This window comes from Thunnus maccoyii, chromosome 4 (genome assembly GCF_910596095.1).
Source record: "Thunnus maccoyii chromosome 4, fThuMac1.1, whole genome shotgun sequence".
Classification (NCBI taxonomy): Eukaryota; Metazoa; Chordata; class Actinopteri; order Scombriformes; family Scombridae; genus Thunnus; species Thunnus maccoyii.
The window spans coordinates 7,767,575-7,791,614 of record NC_056536.1 but is presented as its reverse complement, the minus strand read 5'-3'; the positions used below and the strand labels follow the sequence as shown (position 1 = coordinate 7,791,614).

Sequence of the window (24,040 nt, the reverse complement as noted above, 5' to 3'; positions counted from 1 at the left end):
CGCATACGCAAAAAAAGTTTCTAGCATCCGGGTTTGCTTCCGTGTTGTGCGGCCCACTGAATATGCGCAGTAGTGTTTCCCCCGCTGGCCCCGCCCGCGAGTTCCCGCTTGGCCCATAGACTTAACATTGTGATGACGTCATGGATTTTTAAATCGCTTTTCTCGGCTTGAGGAAAGTTTTACAAATATAAAACCTCCATGAATAAAAAGTTCATAATAGAAAGAGTCATAATTGACATTTGCAGTTCCAGTTTTACAGACGTCTGTTTTAAAATGGTGGTCTATGGGGAAGTCCTTTTTGGGCCACAGGAGGATTTTTTGCTGCAATACCGCGAGTGGCCACTGGGAAAAATTGGCTGCAAGGCTGAGCGGCAGCACCCTATCCAGCTTTTATTATACATCCATGGTCTGCGTGGACCTGTCCGCACCAGTCTGTGCAGTCAACGCTGTCTTCCTGTAGACGGCGATCTACTGCGCATGTGTGTCCTCCAAGTGGACCCCAGAAGGTAGTATAAACAGAACAACTACCCATCTGTGGTGTCCACAGCTGTTGTGTACGCGTCTGCCTGGGAGTATAAATGAAGCTTTAGAAAGACATGAAAAATTGTGAACCTGTCCTTTAAGGTTAATCGGTCAAAGAGTCAATCCCAGCGTTATGGGCGGGTCTGGCTCCCCATGGGACATCCAGGAATTTGGCCCTCCTAGGAGAAATCAGCATTAATGCCGTTTTAATGCAGGGGATTGCCAGGGCTCAGGCCCCGGGCCCAACAACGTGAAAGGGCCTATGAGGCTCAGGGAAAAAAAACATAATAAAATTCACAGGGAGGAAAAAAAAAACTCCTGCCTTGTTTGTACATTTTTCGTCCATTTGTGGTGTCTGGATTTAGAGCGAAGTGAGACATTATCTCGTGTTTAGTATCTCTGCTGCTCCTAAGCGGAAATCAGAGGTGCGGTGTTTGTTTTGTTGTCAGCAACAGTTGTTGCCTTTACACTTTAGTTCAGGTAGAATCTTTCTGTCGCCTCTGTCTGTTTCTAAGAAGCTTGTTTAACCTTCTGAACTTCAGTTTGTGGCAGTTACTGTTATTTAGAGTTTTTTGTCGGCGTGTGACGCCGGAGTGGAAAGTTAAGCGGCTGGCTGACGTTAGCATGCCGACCGGTGTTTTGGTTTAACCAGTGACCTTGTCATGTGGTGACTTTCAGCTGAGTGTCGTTTTCGTGGTGACGGCAGCTGTTGAAAACACAGAGTATGTAGGTGTCCTCCTAAGTCTTAAATTATTGTTTGTTCAACACAGTATATATTTGTCTGGTCCTTTTTGTATTACATTATGTACATTAAATGGTGTAGCCAACAAGAATCATTCACATTTCCTCACTTATTTTTCTGATATTAATCTTTTTAAATGGCTTGAAACGCTGAATCTCGTTGCAGTATCACACTGATGGTCACAAGTTAAACAGACGGTAGGCTGGTCAAACCTGGTGAATACTGACTGTGTGACTACAGTTTACACACTATTTAGCCACAAACTCTTCTTTTACTTTTTCTACTCCATGACAAAGCAGGTTAATTGGTTGAATATGGCTCACTTTCCACTTGAAGATTGAACACTATAAAATCACAAGATAGACTATGACTGCACTGCCAATTTATAGGCTACGTTTTGTTTCCCACATTATAAGAAACAATATGAGGTGAATCCTTCATTGCTGAGCACAGTTTAACTTATGTAAATGGTTGGCATAAGTAATAAACACACTGATGGATTGATTAAGGTCAAATTGATAAGGCTTTTAGGTGCCAGCTATCATCACTACGAGCAACCACGATGCATTCGGCTGAAAGTTGCCAGTTAACACGGTCAGTGGTTAACCCGAAACACCTGTTTTGGTGACTCTCAGGGAAATGTGTCGTGACGGCAGCTGTTGAAAACACGAATGTAGGTGTCCTTCTTAAGTCTTAAATTATATGTTCAACTAGGTATATATTCGTCTGGTCCTATTGTGCAATATTATGTAAATTAAAAGGTGTCGCCCACATGGATTCACATTTCCCGGCCTGCCCATAAAAACCAATTGCCAGGCCAGTTACTTTCCTCTGGTGCTGGGAATGCAAGGAGTCAGACTCTTCACATCTTGTCATTTACATCACTTTGACTTGTCACAACATTTATTGTACCCTGGAAACTCTGTTATAAGTAGGATTTCTTGTCCGAGTTCACAATCCTTATCATGCTGATACATTTAAAAGGTGACTGATATCACATTTAGCTTGCATAAGGAAAAAACAGACTCCACAAAATTAGATATACATGATGATGTACTGATGTGGGAATATCTCCATGTAACACCAAAATGATATCAGGCTCCTATTTGGTCTGAAATGACAGTAATGTAAGTCTCATCATTGGTTAAATTAACATAACCAATGGAATTAAATGTTCTGGAGGAAGGAAGCTGACTGGCTGCAAGTCTAATTGGACATCAGTTTTTGCAACTTTCCTGACTTGACCTTGCCAAGCTCATCAGTACCTACTAATGAGGACGCTTGCTGATAAAAGAGGGGGACAGAACCTGCCTCCTGAAGCACTCAAACAATTAGCTTCTGCAGCTTCTCGCCCATCCGTCCTGATGCTATTCACATAGTGAAGCTTCTAAAGATTCATTTATACCTCTCCATCATACAGTATGGTCTGTGGACACACACACCAGCTTAAGGTTATGAGAAAGTCTGGGTGGATGCATACATACAAGAGACATACAAGGGCAAATAACATGTCAAGCTCTCAAAAATTGTTGGCCACAAGAGCATGTACGTGTAGCATGTAGCTGTAGCTGACAGCAATTTAACGATCCCCTCCAGACATGTTTTAAGATGTATATAAAACACTTGACTTTGAATAATAACTTGTGGCCAATATAGTTTTTCAACATACAATATGAATGGAGGCTTCAAGTTTCCACATCACACTTGATTACAGGACCAGGATTGGCTCCAAACTAGTTGTGATCACAAAACACGTTCGCAGGTACACGCCTTTAAATCGCAGTTTCAGTGATCATGGAGTAACTTTGCTCCTCAGCAGATGAATGTGAAAACAGACTTCTAATGTCAAACCTACATCATTCTGCACAGTGAAGTCCAAACATCTAACTGAAGTAACAGTAAGCAAAACACATTTTTGAGTGGAGGGGCACTTTAAGTATTAGCCTAGACAAACTGTACAGTTGTGCTAAGGTGCCAATTTTTTTTATTAATAACTCCTGCAACATTTCAGTTAATAAACCTGCATGGTCTCATTTTTGGGCCACTTTTTGGAAGGCGAAACAAGCTGTACTGTAAACACAACACTGACGTTTTATCCCCTTCAGTTGTTATAGTTGCATGTTAGCAACCAGCTGCCTTGCACAACCAGTAGGCATGAAGCAACATTTGCATTTATTTGGAACCATGTTTTTGGCCACCTGGCAAATATTAAATCAAATATTCCTTCTCTGTTTAGTTCAGTTTTGGTCTACTAACTACTGAGGGAAATATCTGACTCTTTAGCTGCTAAATGCCCCACAATGGTCACTAGCTAGTCTCTAACTTTGTTGGTCCACTGTAGCATGCAGAGGGTTAATCATATCCTTTTCTGCTTAAAACAGCTGTGTGCTGCTGCTGGACGCAATGCTAAAGAGAGAGCTGCGTGCCAGAAAACCAAAACAATTAGCTTTTAAATGCAGAGTCTAGTTACTCATCAGCACAAGCATCACCTTTCACATATGTTACCCATTGTTAGCATTAAAATACTGATTATAGATGCTTTTAAAGCAAGGCACCCAAAATCAATTACTGTACAATTTCAAGTAAGGTACAGATGTATTATTACATTATTCCTTACTAGTTTTCATTTAATTGGCCCAATAATAAAATAATCAATTAATGTCTGAGTCTGTAGACCTTTCAACTAACATTCTGATGCATCTGGTATTATACTGTACCATACAAACCCCATATTACACACACACAATCACACATGTGACCATAAAGCTCCATTTTTACACCATCCCATCTGGATTCCCACGAACGTCTCCAATAAAACCCCACTTGGAGTAAAAATTACACTTGCTCTTGCAGTTGACAAGCAGCAAAACACACACACATACACACACACACACACACTTGTTGCCAGTGAGGTCCAGACGACATCAGTGCGAACGTGACTATTGATCAATCAAGTTGAGGGGGCTGTTGTTGGAAGCAGAGAAGCCTGCATTTCCTCCTGAGCTGCAGATAAAGAGACATTGATTTGCCCCATTCAGCACAACATTGCTACCCAGACATACTCATCAAGCTAAATTTAGACTGCGACGAACTGGAGAACAAATCAGGAGGAAAGGATTTTCACCAAGCAAACTGTGCCTGTAAAGATCATGTGCCAGCACTGCAGCGTCCACTCTGTGATGATGATTTTCTGGAGCTCTCATCTTGTGTAAATAAAAACACGAGTGTCGCTGCTAGTGTAGCAACCTGCTGTCATTGTGCTCCTTATGAGCCACAGAGATACTTTGCTGTGAATACAAAGTGGCCATTCTTCGCTTCTTGTGTATTTCATGTGAACAAGAACAACAGCTGTTCTGTAAATAAATACATTAACCGGCAAAAATAAAAATAAAAACCTGACAAGACTGCAATCTAAATGAATGGTTCTTGTAGCTTTTGGGGGAATCTGCCAAGTAAAAAGTATATCAGAAAATAATGTAATATACAATGCAATTGTGGCCAGGTAATGGATAAATCACAAATGTAATAGTCAACAATGAACTGATAATGAAAATAATCATTAGCTGTAGCCTTATACAACATAACCTTACTTCAAAAAAGGAAAAACTCCAGAAAAAAACCTTTAAAGAGCAAATGAAGGAGAACCCTCAGGGAGAGTAACAGGGGAGAGTTCCCTCTTCCAGAGTGGACGGTAGAAAAAAGTTGCAGTATCAAAAATTATAAGAGAGTCACAACTAAAACAAAATCTAAAGGAAAATTTAAACTATATAAAAGAACAGAAATTAACTTCTTTTTAAATGATACATCACCATAGCATGTGGCCAACATGCAGCAGAGACGAACATTTAGTACATTAATCTTTTTTTAACCTGTAAATACTGATTTTTTTGGCCACTTGGAGGCTCAGGAAACAAGCTGTAAACACAAATGTGACATATTATCACCACCAGCTAGTTGTTAACTGTGTCGGTTTGGTGTTTGGTGTTGAACAGGTAGCATATATTAGTTTTATTAGAGCTTTTTCACCAGAAAAAAGCTGCCTGCTACGGCAGAAAACAACCAGTTGTGTGCCGTAAAATCAAAACAATGACGACGATATAAAGCTCAAAGCTGAAAGGATCTAAAATATACAAATTCTCTAAAATATACAAACATAAATGATTCTACAAAGATTTTGATTATAGCCACTTTAAAGACTTTATTTGTGTGCTATGATTTTTTAAATGACAGTGTCAGTGTCACTCTAGAAATGTAGTTTTTCTGTGTAAATTTGGTCCTGTCATGAATTCACAGCATACTGACAAACTAATCCAACTAATTTGGTGAAGTCTGTCAGCCTTGGCAGCATTGTTGGCAAACTGGGTGGGACAGACGCTGATGTAAAAGCCCAGACTGGTAAGGCAAGGGTAGTTTTGTATCAGCTGAAAAATGTCTGGGGATCCTCAGATCTGAACACCAACACCAAGATCAGGATCTTCAATACCACTGTGAAGCCTGTTTTGCTGTATGAAGCAGAAATCTGGAGAACAACTGTCACCGCCATGAAGAGTATCCAGATGTTTATCAACACCTGCCTCAGAAGAATCCTATAAATTCTCTGGCCAGATATTATCAGCAACCAGTAACTGAGGCAGTGAACAAGACAGCAGCTTGCAGAGGAAGAAATCCTCCGAAGACGCTGGAGATAGATTGGTTACACTCTTCGCAAGCCTGCATCCAGCACCACAAGACGTGCTCTCTTTTGGAATCCACAAGGGAAAAAGAAAAGAGGCAGACCAAGAAACACCTGGCGCCGTGACCTGGAGGTGGATGTGAAGAGAACTGGCAATATATCAGGACAGCTGGAGAAATTGGCGCAGCACTAAGATGCCTGGAGAGCCTTTGTTGGCGGCCTACGCTCAAAGTGGGGTCACAGGCTTTAAGTAAAAATTTAAGTAAGTATCAGTGAGGTGTGTGGGAGCGCTTGTGTCAACAGCATAAGGCAAACCATTTTTAAAGTGGTTTTACACAAATGCTTCCATAAAGTTAGGGGACTTGTAAGTGACAGATTAAATAAAATAATAACATAATCGAACAGCAGAGGCAGAGATATTGTGACTTTTAATCCCCAGTATGGGTCAAATTCCAAAAACACTGGATCCTACATTTCCCATAGTACACTTTGCATTAGACCCGCCCTGCCTGCTAAATGCCAACATCTTTCAAACTCTACACCACCAGTTTTGCATTTTTGCTTTCTGTCAAGTTATAAATCTCTAGACCAACCCGAGATATTAACCAAACTTTCATTCACCATTATTCCAGACTTTAGAAAGCTCATTCAGAGCCACAGACGACATTATACAACTGTTTTCACAGGCTGAAGTACTGTTCATGATGAGTAAACTGACCTTCATGTGCAAAATTGGTGGAGTGCCCCATAAATTTTAAATAATCCTAACAGCTGGAGCATCTCATCATCCAGCAATGGGCCCCATCCATCCCTGATCATAACACAACTGCAGTACTCAGCATCCACACGCTAATCTTCCACTTCTACCTCAAAGCGCACCCATCTCCTCCTAAAACAGACCACTCCATCACATCTCACCGGCTTGGCAGCCAGCATCTGTCTGCTACTGTCTTCGTCTTACATCTTCCCCAGTTTCTTTAGCTGGCCAGCTCAGCATAATAGTGAATAACTGGACCATGTCCTCAATCTGTCTCTCTTAATCACTTTAAGAAAGTTTAACAGAAAATTTATTTTGATTCCACTGATTGATCACTTGCTGAATGCTTTGTTTGCCCTCTTCTCTGTGTCGTCTTTTTCAGTGTAAGTCCTTTGTTCCACTTTGGGTGCAGAAATGACATATTTTGTCATTCTTTACAGCTGCAGAGGCCTTTCAAGCTTCTTGCACAGCTGGTGCTTCCTGCAAGAGAACACTCAGTAATGAGGCTCCCGTTGAAGCCAAATCACTAGATATCAGATATCAGAGCCTGCAGTGTTGTATCAGTGCAGGAAACTGCCATGGCTTGGATAAATCAGTAAAGCCCTGTAAATGTTTTGACATTCGGATTGAAAGTATTTTTTTGGCCAACTTTTAAATTGTCAACAAAGAAAAGAGTCAGGCAGCAACTGAAATAAGTTGTTTCATTGTTTTATCTTTCACTTATAAAAATTCAAAGTGTTCAAACTCAGTTGCAGATTGCTGCTTTTGATTTTGATTCAAGATTCCTAACATTTACAAGAATATCCTTTACTGTGGATCACTGTGTCTTTCTACTTAAACTGATGTTGGACCAGCAACAGAGGCCTTGGTCTCAGACAGCTGGATAGATAGATGGAGAAAGACAGTGGGAGAGATATGTAGAGGCAGCAAGACAGTGAGAGTACTCTGGATATAAGCACTCATGTTCCACATATCGATCATTCACACATGCACTACAAACGAGACCAAGGAACAAAACACCTGCCTAACATTTCCTGAGGATACCCATCAAAAAAAAAAAATCAGCTGTTGTCTAAGCACATTCTGTGACACTGTGTCTTCCTCGGTTCAAGGCAGCAGTGTCGTTTTGTTTGCCAAACACTGTCTTTTGGAGCATAGATGAGGAAAAGAATAAAAGAGGGGGGAAAATTTAACTGAAGTCAGCACATATAAATCAGCTGGCTGGAAGTAAAAAGAGTTGGAAGGTTAAATGAAGTGTGGTGACCATGAATAATATATAGAGCAGAGCATAGAGATGTGGTTACTCGACGCAGATGCTCTTATGGTCTTATCTTGTATGAATTTGCTTTTTTCTGGAACTGTAGGTGACTTTCACAATCGTGGTCATGTGCGCTGGCTCCGTTCTTCAATCAGATTTCTTTTAGTTGAACACTAATTTACAACTTGCTTTTGAGAGGATTCTAATTTTTGGCAGCACACATGCTACTGACCCTGTTCTAACTAGGTTGCTTGGTGTAGTTTGACTCCAAATGCTATATTATCCTGCATAAAACATCCCAGCTGCCTCCACTAGCTTCAGCTACGATGCTAGCACTACCTCCTAAAAGTGACAGTGGTCAATAAAGGTTTCCCAAAAAGCTACATTTGGAAACCGGAGGTTTTAGCTGGCTGCTATAGTATTCAGTTAATATTTAAAAAGTACCCAGAGGTCCTGTGTGAGTGAGTGTGTGTGCATGTGTGTGAGTGTGTGTGGTTTTACATTAAAGCACAGGCCTACTTCTGGGCATCCAGCCGTCTCAGGGGAGTCGATATGCTGTGCACAGTGAATTCCTTAATGCCGTGGCCATTTCAATTTCTCACTACTAAGCATGCAATATCACTGAATCAGAAGGATTCAGGCATGGCTGGAGGGGGAACTGCCATCCACAGTTTACCTACCTTTTCATTTAGAGAATAGAGCTTATATTTGTAGGCAAACATACTGTATCTTTCACCTTAATAGGACATGTACAAAACTACTGCGAGCTACATGTATTAAAAGGAGAACGTCATTGATTTTACACATATAGGTCAGTTTACTAGTCATGATGATCACTGCTCAGCTCGTGCAAACAGTTACATAATGTCTTCTGTGGTTCATCAACTCTGAGTAGTAAATATAATGGATGACTACTTTCCTTAACTGGATGAATGGAGTTTGATAAGAGTGGGCGATTATGAAGCTGGAAGGGTCTAACTAAAATATGCTATTGGTTGCATTGTTGGAAATGTAGAATCCAAGTATCTGCTGCACAGTGTCTGGCCAGTCTTTTTTTTCCCATGTGTGTCTTGTGAGCACCCGACTTTGTGAAAAATGCACAACTACATTTCTGCAGTGGCCGTTTAATGTGTAAGAAGTAAGGAATGTTTTTCCCAAAAGGTTGTTGTTGTCATTTGCCTCAGTGCTGACCACACACCAGAGGTCACAGATCACTAACCTCTATGGCCTCGGATGGCATCACTTAACATTAACCCTTTAGCAGACAATGTCTTCTTGTGTTCAACCCGGGTCTCACTAACCCAAAACACAAAGGCAAAAAAAAAGCAAAGCATCACGTTCTAGCTACAAGAAGCTCACAGACTGTCTGTAGTATCCAGAACACTCTCTCAGCCTGTACAGAGGTAGAGTAGGCCATATAGTAGTAGGGCCCACATCACTGTGCAGAGCTGGACTGCGACGTTAATTAGTGAAAGTACTGATGCGGCGCGGAGCTGTCCACAGTCCGCGGTGCTGAAACCCAGTGCTGCCGCAACATATGGTAACTCCAATCAATGACAGACAATAGTGTGTAAAATGTGGGCACATGCTAAACATGGGCGGCCCCCGTTAAGACACGGTCTAGATCATGAACAGCTTTAAAAATTCACCCGTCAAAATGTCACTGTGAAATGAGCATCGGTTGCATTATTATGAAGAGTTATAGCAGGAGTTATGCAGGTGATGTGACACCTCCGCTAGGTATGATCAGGCTATGCTTGGCAGCCTGACAGCGTTTAACCCTTTACTGCGCCATCTACGTTATCATCAATGAAGACAGAACCCGAAAAACTCCATAACAGCCCCCCGCCCCAAAACCATGACACAGTACTGTAACATCGGTGTATCCTCAAAGTAAAAGGCCACAGACAGAATCAACATGCTTCCACGACACAAACATCACTTACACATAAGCGTGGTAGATGAACGCCCATCCCCGCGGTCTTTCCAGCGCATTATAGAGAAAATTCTGTAGTTTCCGATAGCTGGCATTTTTCTTCGACGGTCTGGGTCTCCCGGCGGAGATGCTGGACCTCGGTCTGCAGAGGATGCTGCTCCGCTTGGTGCTTTCCGAACCCGCAATGAGCAGCGCCCCATCCCTGCTAGATTCAGGAGCCCCGGGGTCCAAACCAACGAACCCGACTTTGTGCTTCTTCTCTCCGGCTTGAGTTGGGTAAACCCCGCCGTTGAGAGATTTCTGCACCATTCTAAAGTCGAGACGACTCTAACGAGGAGTTGTCCGTGCCCTTGCCGCTGGGATGCATCACCGGCGCTGAGGGGTGTGTGCTGGTGGTGAATGCAGTCGGTGTCGGTCCCCCCTAGAAAACCAATTGCAATAACCACGCGAAACTGCACACTGTATGCTTTTACGTTAGCCCCTTCCGGCTGTTTGTCAGACACAGCAAAGGAGGGAAATGCACATGATTTTCTCTCCTTACGTTGCAATCATTTAATGGCTAAGAGATCATTCATGCTGCAAAGTTGAACTGAACATGCAATCATCCTTCTTCTACTGCAACAACACCTGGTCTGGTATGTCAGTGTGGAGTAGACTATGTTGTCAAAACCATTTCAAGTTGCTGATTGGGATGAGAGGATCATTACTCGAACGTGTCTTGTTTCCAAAAATCTATCCTGAAATAACCTCCCATCCTCTCAAGTGTGCGGCCCAAGAGAGAAGCTGCAAGGATGGCTTTCATTTGATGATGCACGTTCATGCAATATTCATATCTGCACCCTTCTTTAGTCCGGTAATGGATACCTGAAACTATGTCAAGCTATAAGGTTTGCTTTCTTGCCGTGGTCCTGATAAAGTAAAGGACACTTACAGTCATTAAAATATAAATCAGTGTCAGTCAAGACATAAAACAAACAAATGGAAAATCTCAGCCGGCCTGCAAACGCTTCACTAGACATTCAAGTGCAAAAGAATGTAATGTAGATCCCTTTACAGAGTGAAAGTGAAATATAATGACTAAATAATGTATTAAGTATGTTGAGTAAATTCAATTTCCCCATGATAAGCATCAGGTTAGCTGGAAAGCAGGATGTGATCGAAGAAAGCAAAATTATGAGTAAATGGACTGGAATAAGAAACAAGCTCAGTCAGAAGTCCTGATGTTCACTTTCAGTAGCACTTATAGTCACAACTTCTTGATATGATGTGTGCAGGCGAAGAGATATAATCATTTTCAGTGTTCCCTCCTTTTGAGGCATTCATATGAAATCATAGGCCAAGGCAACATAAACACATGTAGGACACAATGTATTACAGGCAAAATCACAAGATAAATGTTAGAACAGGAGTCCTGACAAGAGCGAAACCACTTCAGCGGTGTGTGTTTTGCATTTTTATGTTGGACATCACGTCCTCTGTGGGATCATCACTTGGCAACACTGCTGCTTCACTGAAAAACATTGTCATACTGTGAACATTTTATTTACTAGCTTGTTAAGATTGGATTCACAATGATAATTTTAGAAAGATCCTTTGTACAGTTATTTTCAAGCAACATAAAATTGCAAATAAAGTATATACAACAATAAAACATTAGAATAATGCAAATAAATGTGTAATCAGTGACATATTTGTTGTTGTCCAGCTACACCAACATGCTGCAGTCATTAGCTAATTTAAACTTGTAACACAGACTTGAGACCAGGTTATGGTAACTAATGCTGCATTCAGAGTTTAGACTATGTACACTGCTCAGATTAAGAGCAAATTTGATATGGGAAATGAGAATAATGCAAATATCCGCTGAGTCTTACAGTTTGCCAACTGAGGGATGTAAATTTGCATTGGCCATAATAGTGTGGGAGAATATGTAGAAACAATTCCCACATTCTCATTTGAGTCCAGACTGCTTTTAAATAAATAAAAAGGACAAAATGATCCACCTAATGGATGCAGAATGTCATACAGATTCTTGAAATGCATAATGAACCTTTATAAATGGTCAAAAACAAATTGTAAGTGAGGTTACACTCAGCAAAGAGAAACCGCTTCTCTTCAAATGCACAGTCATGAATAATAATAAAAAAAAAATTAAATTTTATATACTATATTATCTCCATAAAAATAATCCAACTTAATTTATAGCATTTCTCTGCTGCTGTAAGACATTTCCTATCTTCTTCCTCTGACATCATGTATGTACAAAAAAATTGAAATGTTCAGTAATCATGTTACTGTGTTTCAGTCCTGAAACGATCCCTTTGTTTACATCCACAAAAACTCCTTACAGTACTTTTCACTAACACTGCAACTTGAATGGACCAATCATTGTGCTTATTTTAATACCTACAGTAAATACGACTGAAGACAACTTAAAAGCCAATTTAAATATAAACATAATGTCCAAGTTAACAGAAGGCAATCCTTCAACTAGTACATTTTTAATTAATATATTAATTATTTAACAATGTTTCAATATTCCCAACCTGTTGACTTGTCTGCTTATTGACAAACAGCCGTGTATAGTTTGCTTTAGCTTCCTTTGTCCAGATTCTGATGAGCTAGCTTCTGTTCATCTTCCCTCCGTTGCATTCCCTGAAGATTAATGTAACACTTCCTGACGTAATCAAATTCCATACACATAAATAAAATGAAATACACAAGCAGTTACGTTTAAAAAATGGCATGCCATTGGTCCTTTAAATACTGTTCAATATGTGGGCTGGAATGCTTTTAGATTCTTTAATACCTGATAATATTATGAGTAAGGGATAAAAACACTCCTTCCAGATACGATACAATAAATAACTATCCTTCATATAGTGCAGTAATACAGTACTCACACTAAACCTACAGTAATTGCACAGTAACCACATGCAATGGGCTGAAGAAAGAGCAGCCCCCTACCGTCCATCCCTACATCTGTACCTCCCATCCCTACTTCCATCCCTCTGTCTATTCCTTGACTTTCTGCTTCTACTCAGCCAGCTATCATACAAGAATACCAGAGCTTTCCAGTATTCTACTTCACATGGGGTCCAAACATTGAGTCCTGGGGAACACCAGCCCAAAACAGAGAAAGAGACAGTTCTCTGGAGTTGCAGTCCAAGGCAAAAATGGATAACATCTGCATTTATGATGACAGTCAGCTACAGGTAGTTTGATTAATCCAGTTAATAATAACAGCTCAGCTATGAGCATAATCTCTGTGGATGTCTTCAGAAAAGCATCTCCTTTTCACTTTTGTTGTGAATATTTTGCATCAGTTGTTGAGTTGTTGTCAGCTATGTGTATGTGTCTGTGTAGACAGACAGCCCAAGCGGTATTACTGATCTGGGAGGCTCCCATGAATAACAGTACACGATTAGTCTTGAGCTTCAGGTCCTCCCAGATAACTGACATTATCCGTCTGTGCAGTGTTGTGGAGCTGGGGGCGTTAGCCTGTACGTTGCACTGAAGACTCTAGTGGTATCCATGCTAGAATGATCCCTGTGTCACGGGGGCATTGGGGAGGGGGGACAAGGGTCTTTCCATCTGGAGTGTCTCTTGGAAGGAAAGCGGTGTCGTTACTGTTATCTCTCATCATATCTTCCACATTCACCCTCTCTCTGATGAGTTCACTGAAGTGACGGCTTTCTTAGAGCTCTCCGTCTGAGGGTGGCAAACACAGCTTGAAGAGCCTGAAGAGAAAAAATTCAAATGAGGGAAAGCCACTTTGTCTACGACCATAAATGGTGCAATGTGCAGATGGCATGGGCAGAGGTGTCTGGAAGTGGTTTGATACAGTACCTTGGGGCTGACGGAGGCATCTGGTCCATTACCTTGAGATTTTTAGCAGAGAGCTCAACTCTTGCCCCCTGGTAGAAGAGAAAACACATGCTATAAGCTCCACAATAACCACATGGCAGTTCACTCAATTGGCCTGACAAGCTGAGCATCTACACTAAGTCAGGAGATCTAACACACCCACAATTTGACAGATTAGGCCATGATCTATGAGTTCAAGTGAATTTGTCAGATATTCATGTGGTAAGACTTTGTGGTAGACTCTCCTAAAGGACTCTAGTGGTCCATGGAACACAGTCTGAGATCAAATGCATCTGAGGTTTACCTGTTTGCGCATAATGTCCATGGTCTGCATGATGCAGCGCGGCATGAGCCCGTGGTTCCTGGCTAGTATCATTGCCTGCTCCAGTGTCACGCCTAATGTAGATCTGTGAAGAACAAAAAAGCCAAAAGGTCAGCGCTGTGTGTACCTCTGTAACAAACACACATTAACAGGGTTGTCCATATGTGCACCTGCTGGACACCTCGAAATTAATTCAGACAGGCTGCGCTTTTGTGGTTCAGTGGTGCATGTCATCCACTCTGCACTGTGTTAATCTTAATTCCAGCTGACAAGTGATACTACACAAGCAGTATCATAGTGTTGGCGTAGTGCCAGGCTGACCTCTGCATGCCTGTGTCACACATGGTGATGTGGCAGGCTCCCAGGCGGTTACACAGCTCAGAGGACACACACAGCAAGCCGACACCTGACGGGGGGCCTTGGGCACTCGGACGCACGTTGATGTAGGACTGCATTAGTCGGCAAAGGTCGTCCAGTGTGTTGAGGGGCCGCAGCAGCTATGAGGAGGAGAAAGTGAAGGCCAGAGAGGGTCAATGGTTAAATGGACTGCTAAAAAGAAGATACAGTGCGATATCTTAAAAGTGGCCATCTTACCAAGTCATGAAGACTATTATTGAGTGTTAAAATCTGTATTTTACAAAAGCAAGTGGAGGAAAAGATCATTCATTTTCTATATAGTTTCACCACTTCTGGTAATTTCCTTAAGATGAAGGATTGTATTTGAAATTGAGGCAGCATTTTTTGAGATTTTTTTTTTTTAATTTGAAAAAGCTTATTTGTATTAGAAACAAGTGAAATGATCTCATACCACTTGATAGATTTTAATACTCAACACTAGACTGAACAGAGTAACTGACTTGTTAGGATGGTGCACCAGCATAAACGGGGAAATCCCATTAAAAACAACACAAAGAGGTTTGACTCTTTGTACTTTTTCGTTTTAAAGACAACTGAAACCTGAGAATAAGTCTCTAGATATTGGTGCTATGTTCTATTCAGTTATAATCACTGGAATCTATTTCCGCTACAGTCAGTTTGAGACACTAAAATAGTCTTTCTAATCTAATTATCGCAGAAGTTCAAATGAAAGTAGTTGATAATGTTGTGGTTAGTTAGAGTTAATAGGGGGTCTTGACGAGCTAGTGGGGATTTCCAGTGGAGGAAACAGGACATCAGTTCATCTTACTTTTGAAATGCTTGGTTGAAGATCTCTAACTTCAAGGCCCAGTATCTGTGCTTGCATTTATATTCAGTCACAACATTATATACAGACGTACTTATGTTACAAGAACAGGATATAAATTATATGGTACATTGTAATGTACGCAATCTGTGACCGCAGTAAATGGGAAACATATATGAATAAATGTATATTTACCTGGTCAATCTTCATAGCTGTGGTGTTTGAGTCTGTAGGAAGATTGGACTTCTCCAAATAGAAAGCTCTGTTGGGACAAAAACATTTCTATTTCAGTTTTTTTTAAATCTACAGATTTGCCTCCTCTGACTCACTTAGTGTGAGAGCTGAGTCATCTACAGTCACAGAGTACTTCACTATATATATAATATGCATCTGCTACAGTACATATTTCATTATTTATTGATGCTACATGAGCCATTTCCTGGAAATTAACATGGACATACCAGAAACCACAACCATATCAACAAGGCTGTTAAAATATGAATATGTTGCAGTGCAATGACAATAACAATCAAAGTAGGAATAAAATAAAAACAGATAGAAACATGCAAGCATATATGCAGCTCTGTAAATCACACATATAGAATATAACTAATATAATGAGTTGTTATAGTAAACATTTTGATTTTTTGACCATCTCATTTTGCAACTGATGTGATAGTTAAAAATATGATCTGATTTATTTTTCAGAGATTATCAAAAATGAACATTATCACAAATACTAGAACTTTGACTTTTTTTTAAACCAAATTCATATCTAAGCTAGTTTAATAATTCTTTCCTTTTGTTTCATAAATATTACAAAAATATCTATAAAGATTCTCAGTCGTCCATCCATGTTGACGCTGAGTTTTTCCAACATGATTTAAGAATTAATACTCCAAACTACATATACAAATGTTTGAAATCCTATGAACCCTAGCCTGTAAGACTGTGTGGGACTCCGTTAAAGATAAATGATGTAACTCTCACATTGAAAAATTCTAGACCTTGACAATAGTTCAAAGAAAAATAAAACAGCAATCGACATGCAGTTTCTGCTTGCTTATGCAACACCACAGGGTGAACTCTCCCTTTAAGGTGAAAAATATCCTGAGTGTTAGTGAGTAAGCCACTGGAGGGCCGTGATGCAGTATAGCATAGCGTACCTGAGTCTGCGGTAGTAGCCCTTGACCTTCTCTAGTGAGACAGCGTTGATGCGCTGCTGGAACTCCTCCGTGGCGATGTTCTCCTGCTGGGACGCTCCTTCTGGACGCTCCAGTGCTGGATAAAACAGACAGGGAGCATTTAGATCCACACACATAGGCACACATTTCTAGGATCACAGTATTCCCTGATTGTGAAATTAAACCCTCATCACTTTAAACATAATCATTATTCCCTTATGCTCAAAACATTATTCTTATTTTAACTCTGAAAATAAGAACTCCCTAGACTCCCTAAATCCATCCAATCAACCAGCCTTAAACTTAATCCTACCCTTGACTTTAAAATAATATTTTGAAACAGTGAGGATTGTCCAAAATGTCCTCACTTTAGAAGATTTTTTTTATCCATGTGAGGACATATGGTGTTCATAGATAAGGATACACACACACAAACTTCAGCATCTGCAATGTCATATGGTGCTTCATACGGCTCCTCAACCTGCAGTAAAGACTATTTTCCAGTAGGTGGCGATGTACATCCGCATATCTGCATGGCTGAACAGCTCTGAAGCAGTGTTGCAGTACTTTTCTTCCACATTGAAGTACATGAGGACAATATGAACTCTCTCATTTGGTAAGTGTTCCAACTGGCACTTGTCTGTGAAAAATTAATGGCCATTTGGCAGACGGGCATGATGCTAACTATTCATACTAAGCCAGCTCAGACTGGTGGAGAACTACAAAGAGCATGGCAGCAAGGGAGAACGTGAAGTTGGAGGGTGTTAAAAGGCTTTTAAAAAGGCCTCAGTCTCAACTTAATAAAAGCACATAAAGCTATCAGGGAATGTACATGTGTGAGAGGCAAAGAGGCTCCATGAAGCACTGAGAGTGTTTTTAAATGATACAATTCTACATGTACATGGTATATGAAGTGATTTCCATGTGATCTGTGTCCAAAATGACCTTCTTTGAATTTAACTCAGTTGACTCAAACAGTGAGATACGCTTTCAAATGAACAGCATGTGTGGTCAGACTCTTTGTCAGTCCCATTTGTGCAGCTGTTTGTGTAAAGACAACAAAGCTTATTTTGTTAAAATGGTTTAATATTAAACTGTGTTATATTTAATAAGATATTGAGAGAAAAAAAAAGATTGCTTTGTTCCTGAAACTTAGGTATTGTATTTTGAGGGAACAATGCCCGGCACTACTTGCCACTATTGTGTTATGCTCTAATCACTGATCTTATTCTCCTGCAGTTGCTCCACTTCCTCAGTCCCAGTCTGCCCAGTTGCTTACCCCTGGTGAAGAGGACGGTGTGAAGCTTAAGGCTGCCTCCATTTTGCAGCCGGCTGGGCAGCTCACTGAAATGACAGCTGTCCAGGTACAGAGTGACCCTCAGGGCCTGTCGGCTGCCCTCCACCTGGTAACACACTGGTGTGTCTGTAATGGACATACACAGACAGGAGAGACGTTGACAAGACTGTATCGTAAAGGGCTATGAAGTTTGGTACCTTTAATACCTTCAGATAGACATCTACAGAGTAAACTATGATACATTTATTACTTTAATTTATTATTATTATTTTTGTTTTAAAAACCATTTCACACATAGAATATACAGCATTAATAGATAACATGCATAAATGTGTACACCCTCCTATATATTTGCCACAGTCAGAAGATCATAGTCTTATTATGATTATTATGCAGATTTGCCAATGCAATTAAAGAGAAACACTGCAGCATTAGAGAGCACCATCCGTCATTTCAAATAGTATACAGTATATTGTAGTTTTCCCTAACGACTTTATCAAACCACAGTCACTGCAGGTGTATCAGAAACTCCATCCTGCCAGAACAAAAAGAGGAGAAACCACAGTGTCTCTGGCTTTCCCTTAGTTGTGTCACACTAACGGAAAAAATTTCAATAGTCACATTAAATTTAACACCGGTGCTTTTCTGTGTTAGTCATGTTAGGAAAATCTGCAATACACTTAATGTTATGTCTGCAAGATGTTTTTAATGTGGCAACAGCTGGCAAACCTAAAAAAAAATAGTTTTAAAGTATTATGTTATTACTGTGTCATTCGTATGCAGATCAGTAACCTTTTCTAATTCTACAAACAATACATGACAACTAATAATAACTCATAAGTCTTAAGCTGACTTGTGCCGAATCTGTCGTAACATTTTCCGACTGTGGCACTCCAGCAGTTGTCAGAAAATAGAAAAGATGACCTTTACTGAGCGACCTCTAGGGTCAGCGCTCTTTCCTGGAGAACCCATCAAGCCATAATCCTGTGGAATTGGCCGTGATGTTTCAGGCTGAACTCTGGGGCCTCAGACTTTGTGGTGCTTACATGACTCTACCTATAGCTTCTAGCTCGCTGTGCATGCTATTAGGAAATCAATACTGTCCGATGGACACTGCCGCCAAAAACCATCTGCCTGCACTGCAGCAGTCTGAGCTGAAAGTGCAACTTCAGCAAAGCAGTTTAGTTAAAAATGATTTTCTAAGTGTAGGAGATGACTGGGTGAATGAGTGAAGCCTTGAGTCTGCATTCTCTGTATATACTCTACATGCCTATCTTACTTTTATGTCATGAATAAGACAAGTGCAGAGTGATTGATTGAGTCAATGTGTGTTTTTGCATGCTGTTTGTGCACAATATATGCAGCATATATGCTGAGTGCTAACCTAGAATAGTAAATCCCTGCCTCATCCATAACTTTGCCTCCTAAAATGAGAAGTGCGTGTTGTGCTTTTCCTTTGAGCTGCAATCTCTGCTGGCCATACTGAAGATGCTGAAAAGAGAACTGATTCAGGATGCAGTCGTCCTTTGTAGCAGCTGAGACCTCTGGTAGCTTTCAGTGAATACAGAGACGGAGGTTATTAAAGGAACAAATATGCCTGTGCCCTAAACTTTGTATACACAGTCACGTCAATATGCTAATAATGCTCACTATGAGCAACCTGGGTGCAGCCTCAGTTGAAACTACTGCAGTACACCATTGTATTTGAAATGCTTACTATGAAATAAATGTTTTGACCTTCAGCGGAGGCAACGATGTAAATTTGCCATCTTCATGCTCCAAAAGAGTATTTCTTTAGAACAGCACATACCGCATTTTGTTGCAAGACTAATATCTATGTGCATGAAGATTTAAATGTATTGTTTGTGTATATCTATGGATACTTCAGTTGCATATGTGTGAGTATTTCATGTGTCTCAGAGCAGCATTAAAGTTTAAATAAAGCTGCACACAGCATGTCAGGAAGGGACCATCTTATCTGTAATACAAGGACAACGAGGACTTTAAGAGACTGCATGCTCTGCCCTTGTTCAAGATGATTTATGGAGTCATTATAGTGTTGTTTTAGCTCCCCATTTAACAGCTTTCCACTGAAAAGAAAATGAAATCTTCAACGGCAAAATGGCAATTTCACCCTCAATAGCTACCATACATGCACATAATGGAACTTTATTCCGAGTTGGTCAAACCATACAGCTGCTCATTACCAGCAGTCTGGTTTGAATGGGCCGAGTCAGTTTTTGTTGATGGAGTTTCTTACTTGTGACTAGACACTCATCCTCCAGTTGCCTGAAGAACACTGTGACTTTGTCCAAGTCCAACAGGGCCGCCTTGGTGTCTTCCAGCATGGTCCGCTCCTCTTTCTGCCAGGGGAGAGAAAGGAAGCTTAGAAGTTGCACCGGGAAGACAGTTTTGATAGTTGTGAAGACAGCTGCATGGCTAGAAAGCCATATAGACTCAGACGATTTGATTTAGCGTCACACACACAGAACATCCCCTGCATTTTTGATGTTTGCTTAAAACCGCATCACATAAGATTTTTCTTTTTTTTAAAAATACATCCAAATGATGAAGCTATATCATAGAGTGGGTTTGCCCTACTTGTCAAATAAAAGCAGAAAATTTGTCCTCACCTGATGTGGTGCTAGCGCGGACTGGAAGTGCAGCAGCACACCGATAGCAGATATCTGCTCCAGCCACTTGCGGCTGGTCTCCTTGCCGTCCTCCTGGTACTCGCCGGCGTTGTTATATCGCGATCGCAACGCCGCCAGCAGCTGCTCAGCCAGCGTGCACAGAGCGCCCGTCGCCGCCTGGCAGAAGATCACATCTCGCCGCAGTTGCAAAGATGTGTCTGGTGTGTTAGAGAGAATTTTTTATGTCAGAGAGTGATGGAGGCAGTTCAGAGGGTACAAAGGAAATAGGTGTAGGAGAAAAAGGTGAGAAGGTCAGTGGGCAGAAAGGGTGAGGCATCCCAACCTGCCACTCTCACCTTCCTCATTACATATGCCCTGGAGTTGCTCCAGTACATATACTGTACCCTATTAGCCAGGATCCCCTATGAGGATAACTCACATTAACTAGCACCATATGCCACTGTGCACAGTTCAAAGCTACTGGAGCATCATATGCTTCAACACCAACCTTCACTGCTGTACAAATATACAGCAATTGACTTCAACCTGGAAAACATTGCTGAAAGAGTTTTTAGGATTATTTAATTTTACTGGAAAGAAATTAAAACTTGCTTGGTTTATTAGCTATTATATCAGGCTGTTCACCATTAAAGCAAAAGTGGGCATAAATTGTTTCAAAGCCATGTGACAAACTGAGGGAAATAAAGATAATAAAACCTCATTAAATGTTGAAAAATTCCAAAGAAATTGTATTCTTGACATTTTAGATAAATCTTTTTTTTCCTAATTGAATCATTTTAATAGATGTTTTAAGGACCTGCAGATGTCCTAATGTAGAACTGGCTGTATTTTCATATGATGGATGATCTCATTTGCACAGAGCCCAAAACTGGTGGAATCATTTAAAATACTGCAGTTATGAGACCTATCCTGCTGCTTGAGACTCAGTTCTGCTGAGTGACTGCACAGCCGGTTTTAACATCTCTTCTGGAAATTTTATGGAAAATTACAACTGGGCTCTATCTGGTTTGATTATGTGTCACAACTTTGTTCTGAATATGAGCTGGTTTCTGTTTAACAAACACTGACACGTTACCCTACCTGTGCACTTGAGCAGAGCCAGGAGAAGCTGGTTCTTTCCATCTGTAGAGGTGGAAGGAAAACAAAATGTAGTGACTGATTGTAACTTTATACGATCACATGTCCGTGTGTGTGTGTGTGTGTGTGTGTGTGTGTGTGTGTGTGTTCCACTAACCATCCGCAAATCTCTGCAGGCTCTCCACCAGGGTTTTGATAGAGGTAGGCAGGTTCCAAGGGTCCTCCTGGATGTTCTTGTGGATCATGCAACGACAACGAACTGTCCAGTCTTCTGTTTGGCGAAACTCTGTTTGCAAAAAAAAAAAAAAAAAAAAAAAAAAAAAAAAAACAGGAATGTGTGAGTGTGTGTGCATCTGTTGTGTAACAGCTGGTTTAACAGAAGCAAGATGACACTTTCTCACCTTTAAAGCAGCAAACACACACACACACACACACACACACACGTGTACACGCAAGAGACAAATATGTACCTAGTTGGCTGTGGTCAGAGTAAAAATACTTGGTCTCCTCACAAGCCTTGGTCATGACAGGTCCTTTGAGTAGAACGTTGATGGAGTCAACCTGTGTGCACAAATACAAAAACACACACACACACACGGAAAGATTGTCAGGTAATCAATCAGACTTTCTCTGTATGCAAGCAATCATTCTACAAACCTTTCTTCCCTTCTTCTTCCAGCTACCTTTCCTCCCTTCCCTTTCTTTTCGTGTCATTCTAACAAACACACATGCCCACTCACATACAACTCTGTGATTGCCTCTGGCTTGGGTCTTTCAGCATTAACAACAACAAAGCTTGTGTTTGCAGGCCCCCTGAGCTGCTGTTTACATGTGGAAAGAACTACGGCAGCCAAAGTGGGTGCACCCCATGGAGAGTCAAAGGACATCAGATGCTGGTAAGAGGAGAGGAAAAGACGGATGGATGGCTTTCACTGAGTCCACGTATGTGTGTGTGTGTGTGTGTGTGTGTGTGTAGGAGAGACAAAGAAAGGGAAAGAAGAAGGAAAGGAGGTCAAGTGAAAGATGACAGAGAAAACTAGAATCCTGACCAGAGGACAGAGAGCTCCACGAGGTAACTCAACCCAGATGTTGATTACTATCACAATCATCTGTTCCAAATGGTTTCATGGTGGTGGGTTCTAACACTAACATGTGGGTGCATTCTTGTTTCACTATCTTTCAGTTTTGAACATTTTGGCTGAGTTTAAAGTTGGCTAATCTTAATTGGTCCACACGTCTTTGTGTATTTTAGGATTAAGGTTTTGGTGTATAATTAAATTTAAAACTATAAGACTAGACTTACAAGTTCAGACGAAGCACAAAGTATGAAAGGATAAGGTTTGGGGAAGCTGTTAGAGGCACACAAACCCCTTCTTCAAACATAAATCCAGCATTTTACTCTAAACTGATCCCCAGAACGTACCTGGTTGAAAAGGTGTTCAAGGCAGCCGTGCAGCTTGTCCTGTTTGTCTGAAGGAATCCTCATGTCACACGGCAACTCATCCCCTGGCAGGAAAAAATGTTAGATTGGTCAACATATTTTAAGTTTATTAACTAAGTTTTTATGTAACTTTTGCTGAATCAAATTATAGAGGGAATCAAATTCATCAGATTGTATCTTTACAAAGCTGTGTGAAACTTCACACTGATAAAAAAAAAAAAAAAACTATGTGATGAACAGCAGTGGACACATACTTGGCTCAATGTTCAAAAATGTGGCTGTGGGTGTTATGAAATGTTGTGTCTAAAATATGTGACCACAGTCACCTCCAAGAAATTTGTGCATTTTTTCTTTGTTTTGGCGCCCTAAAAGCACGACATATGATCAACATTATCACAAATTAAAGCAGTTGGCAAGCACTGATCAATTTTTATGCAAACACCCATTATTTCTTGTCTTTGTTTGACATTCAGGAAGCATGCATGTGCTTCAGCCTAGTTTACGTTGTTTGTGTTGAATTCACTTAGTTTTGGTGCCGTCTGTTTGGACAGTGACACTTTTTTTTCTCTTGTTGGCTCTGAAATGATCATTGTTTCACTTGAAATCCATTGTGCTAGAGAACAGAGCCAAAGCAATAGAAAGTGTGTCACTGCAAATGAAAGGAAGATATTGCAATGAGAGGTCTTCTGGAGAAGCATCAAACGCATGAAGAGACAAATAGATATCATGCAGAGAGAAACTGCAATAAAACAAAAACTACATTTCCTTTCATTTCTTTACCTGATCCCATCTCATCACTCCCCAGGTAAGAGCTGTTACTTCGCACACTGGTGTAGGACAGGACTGAATCTCTGTTGCTGTTGCATTCACTGGAATAATGTACATACAGAAAAAAAAAAACACACACACACACACAGTTAAAATGTAACATAAAGCAAAGGGTTCATTCCGTTCTTAAACCACAGTGAGGATTTGGAAAGCTGCGTCTTGTAATTATGCTGCCAAATAATCCTTCTGATTGTAAATGCCTTTTCTGATTTACAGTATGTGAGGCCAAGGGTAATTAAATAGTTTCTCACAGCAACAACCACCACTGGTTTACACAGAGAAGCATTCAGTAAACTGTAA

General features: G+C 40.7%; 2 protein-coding genes across 7 annotated transcripts in view; both read right to left on the bottom strand.

Annotated features, from left to right (window-relative positions):
• Window positions 1–10,444, bottom strand: part of LOC121896356 (potassium voltage-gated channel subfamily KQT member 2-like) — a 33,477-nt gene extending 23,033 nt beyond the window's left edge. The window contains exon 1 of one of the 3 annotated variants that reach the window (XM_042410190.1): window positions 9,898–10,444. In XM_042410190.1, coding sequence (XP_042266124.1) covers window positions 9,898–10,196 — 299 coding nt within the window. In that variant the 5' untranslated portion in view covers window positions 10,197–10,444. The remainder of the gene's footprint in view (window positions 1–9,897) is intronic. The other 2 variants (XM_042410187.1, XM_042410188.1) reach the window with 2 other exon arrangements.
• Window positions 10,445–11,413: 969 nt separating this feature from the next.
• The window catches only part of prex1 (phosphatidylinositol-3,4,5-trisphosphate-dependent Rac exchange factor 1), an 81,382-nt gene continuing 68,755 nt past the window's right edge, over window positions 11,414–24,040 (bottom strand). For all 4 annotated transcript variants that reach the window (XM_042408828.1, XM_042408826.1, XM_042408825.1 and 1 more), the window contains exons 27-40: window positions 23,693–23,781; window positions 22,895–22,977; window positions 21,942–22,032; window positions 21,629–21,757; window positions 21,475–21,516; window positions 20,374–20,591; window positions 20,001–20,103; window positions 17,723–17,866; window positions 16,426–16,540; window positions 15,455–15,521; window positions 14,398–14,573; window positions 14,059–14,161; window positions 13,737–13,804; window positions 11,414–13,627 (exon numbers count right to left, since the gene is read on the bottom strand). In XM_042408828.1, the coding sequence (XP_042264762.1) occupies window positions 13,585–13,627; window positions 13,737–13,804; window positions 14,059–14,161; window positions 14,398–14,573; window positions 15,455–15,521; window positions 16,426–16,540; window positions 17,723–17,866; window positions 20,001–20,103; window positions 20,374–20,591; window positions 21,475–21,516; window positions 21,629–21,757; window positions 21,942–22,032; window positions 22,895–22,977; window positions 23,693–23,781 (1,471 nt within the window). In that variant the 3' untranslated portion in view covers window positions 11,414–13,584. The remainder of the gene's footprint in view (window positions 13,628–13,736; window positions 13,805–14,058; window positions 14,162–14,397; window positions 14,574–15,454; window positions 15,522–16,425; window positions 16,541–17,722; window positions 17,867–20,000; window positions 20,104–20,373; window positions 20,592–21,474; window positions 21,517–21,628; window positions 21,758–21,941; window positions 22,033–22,894; window positions 22,978–23,692; window positions 23,782–24,040) is intronic.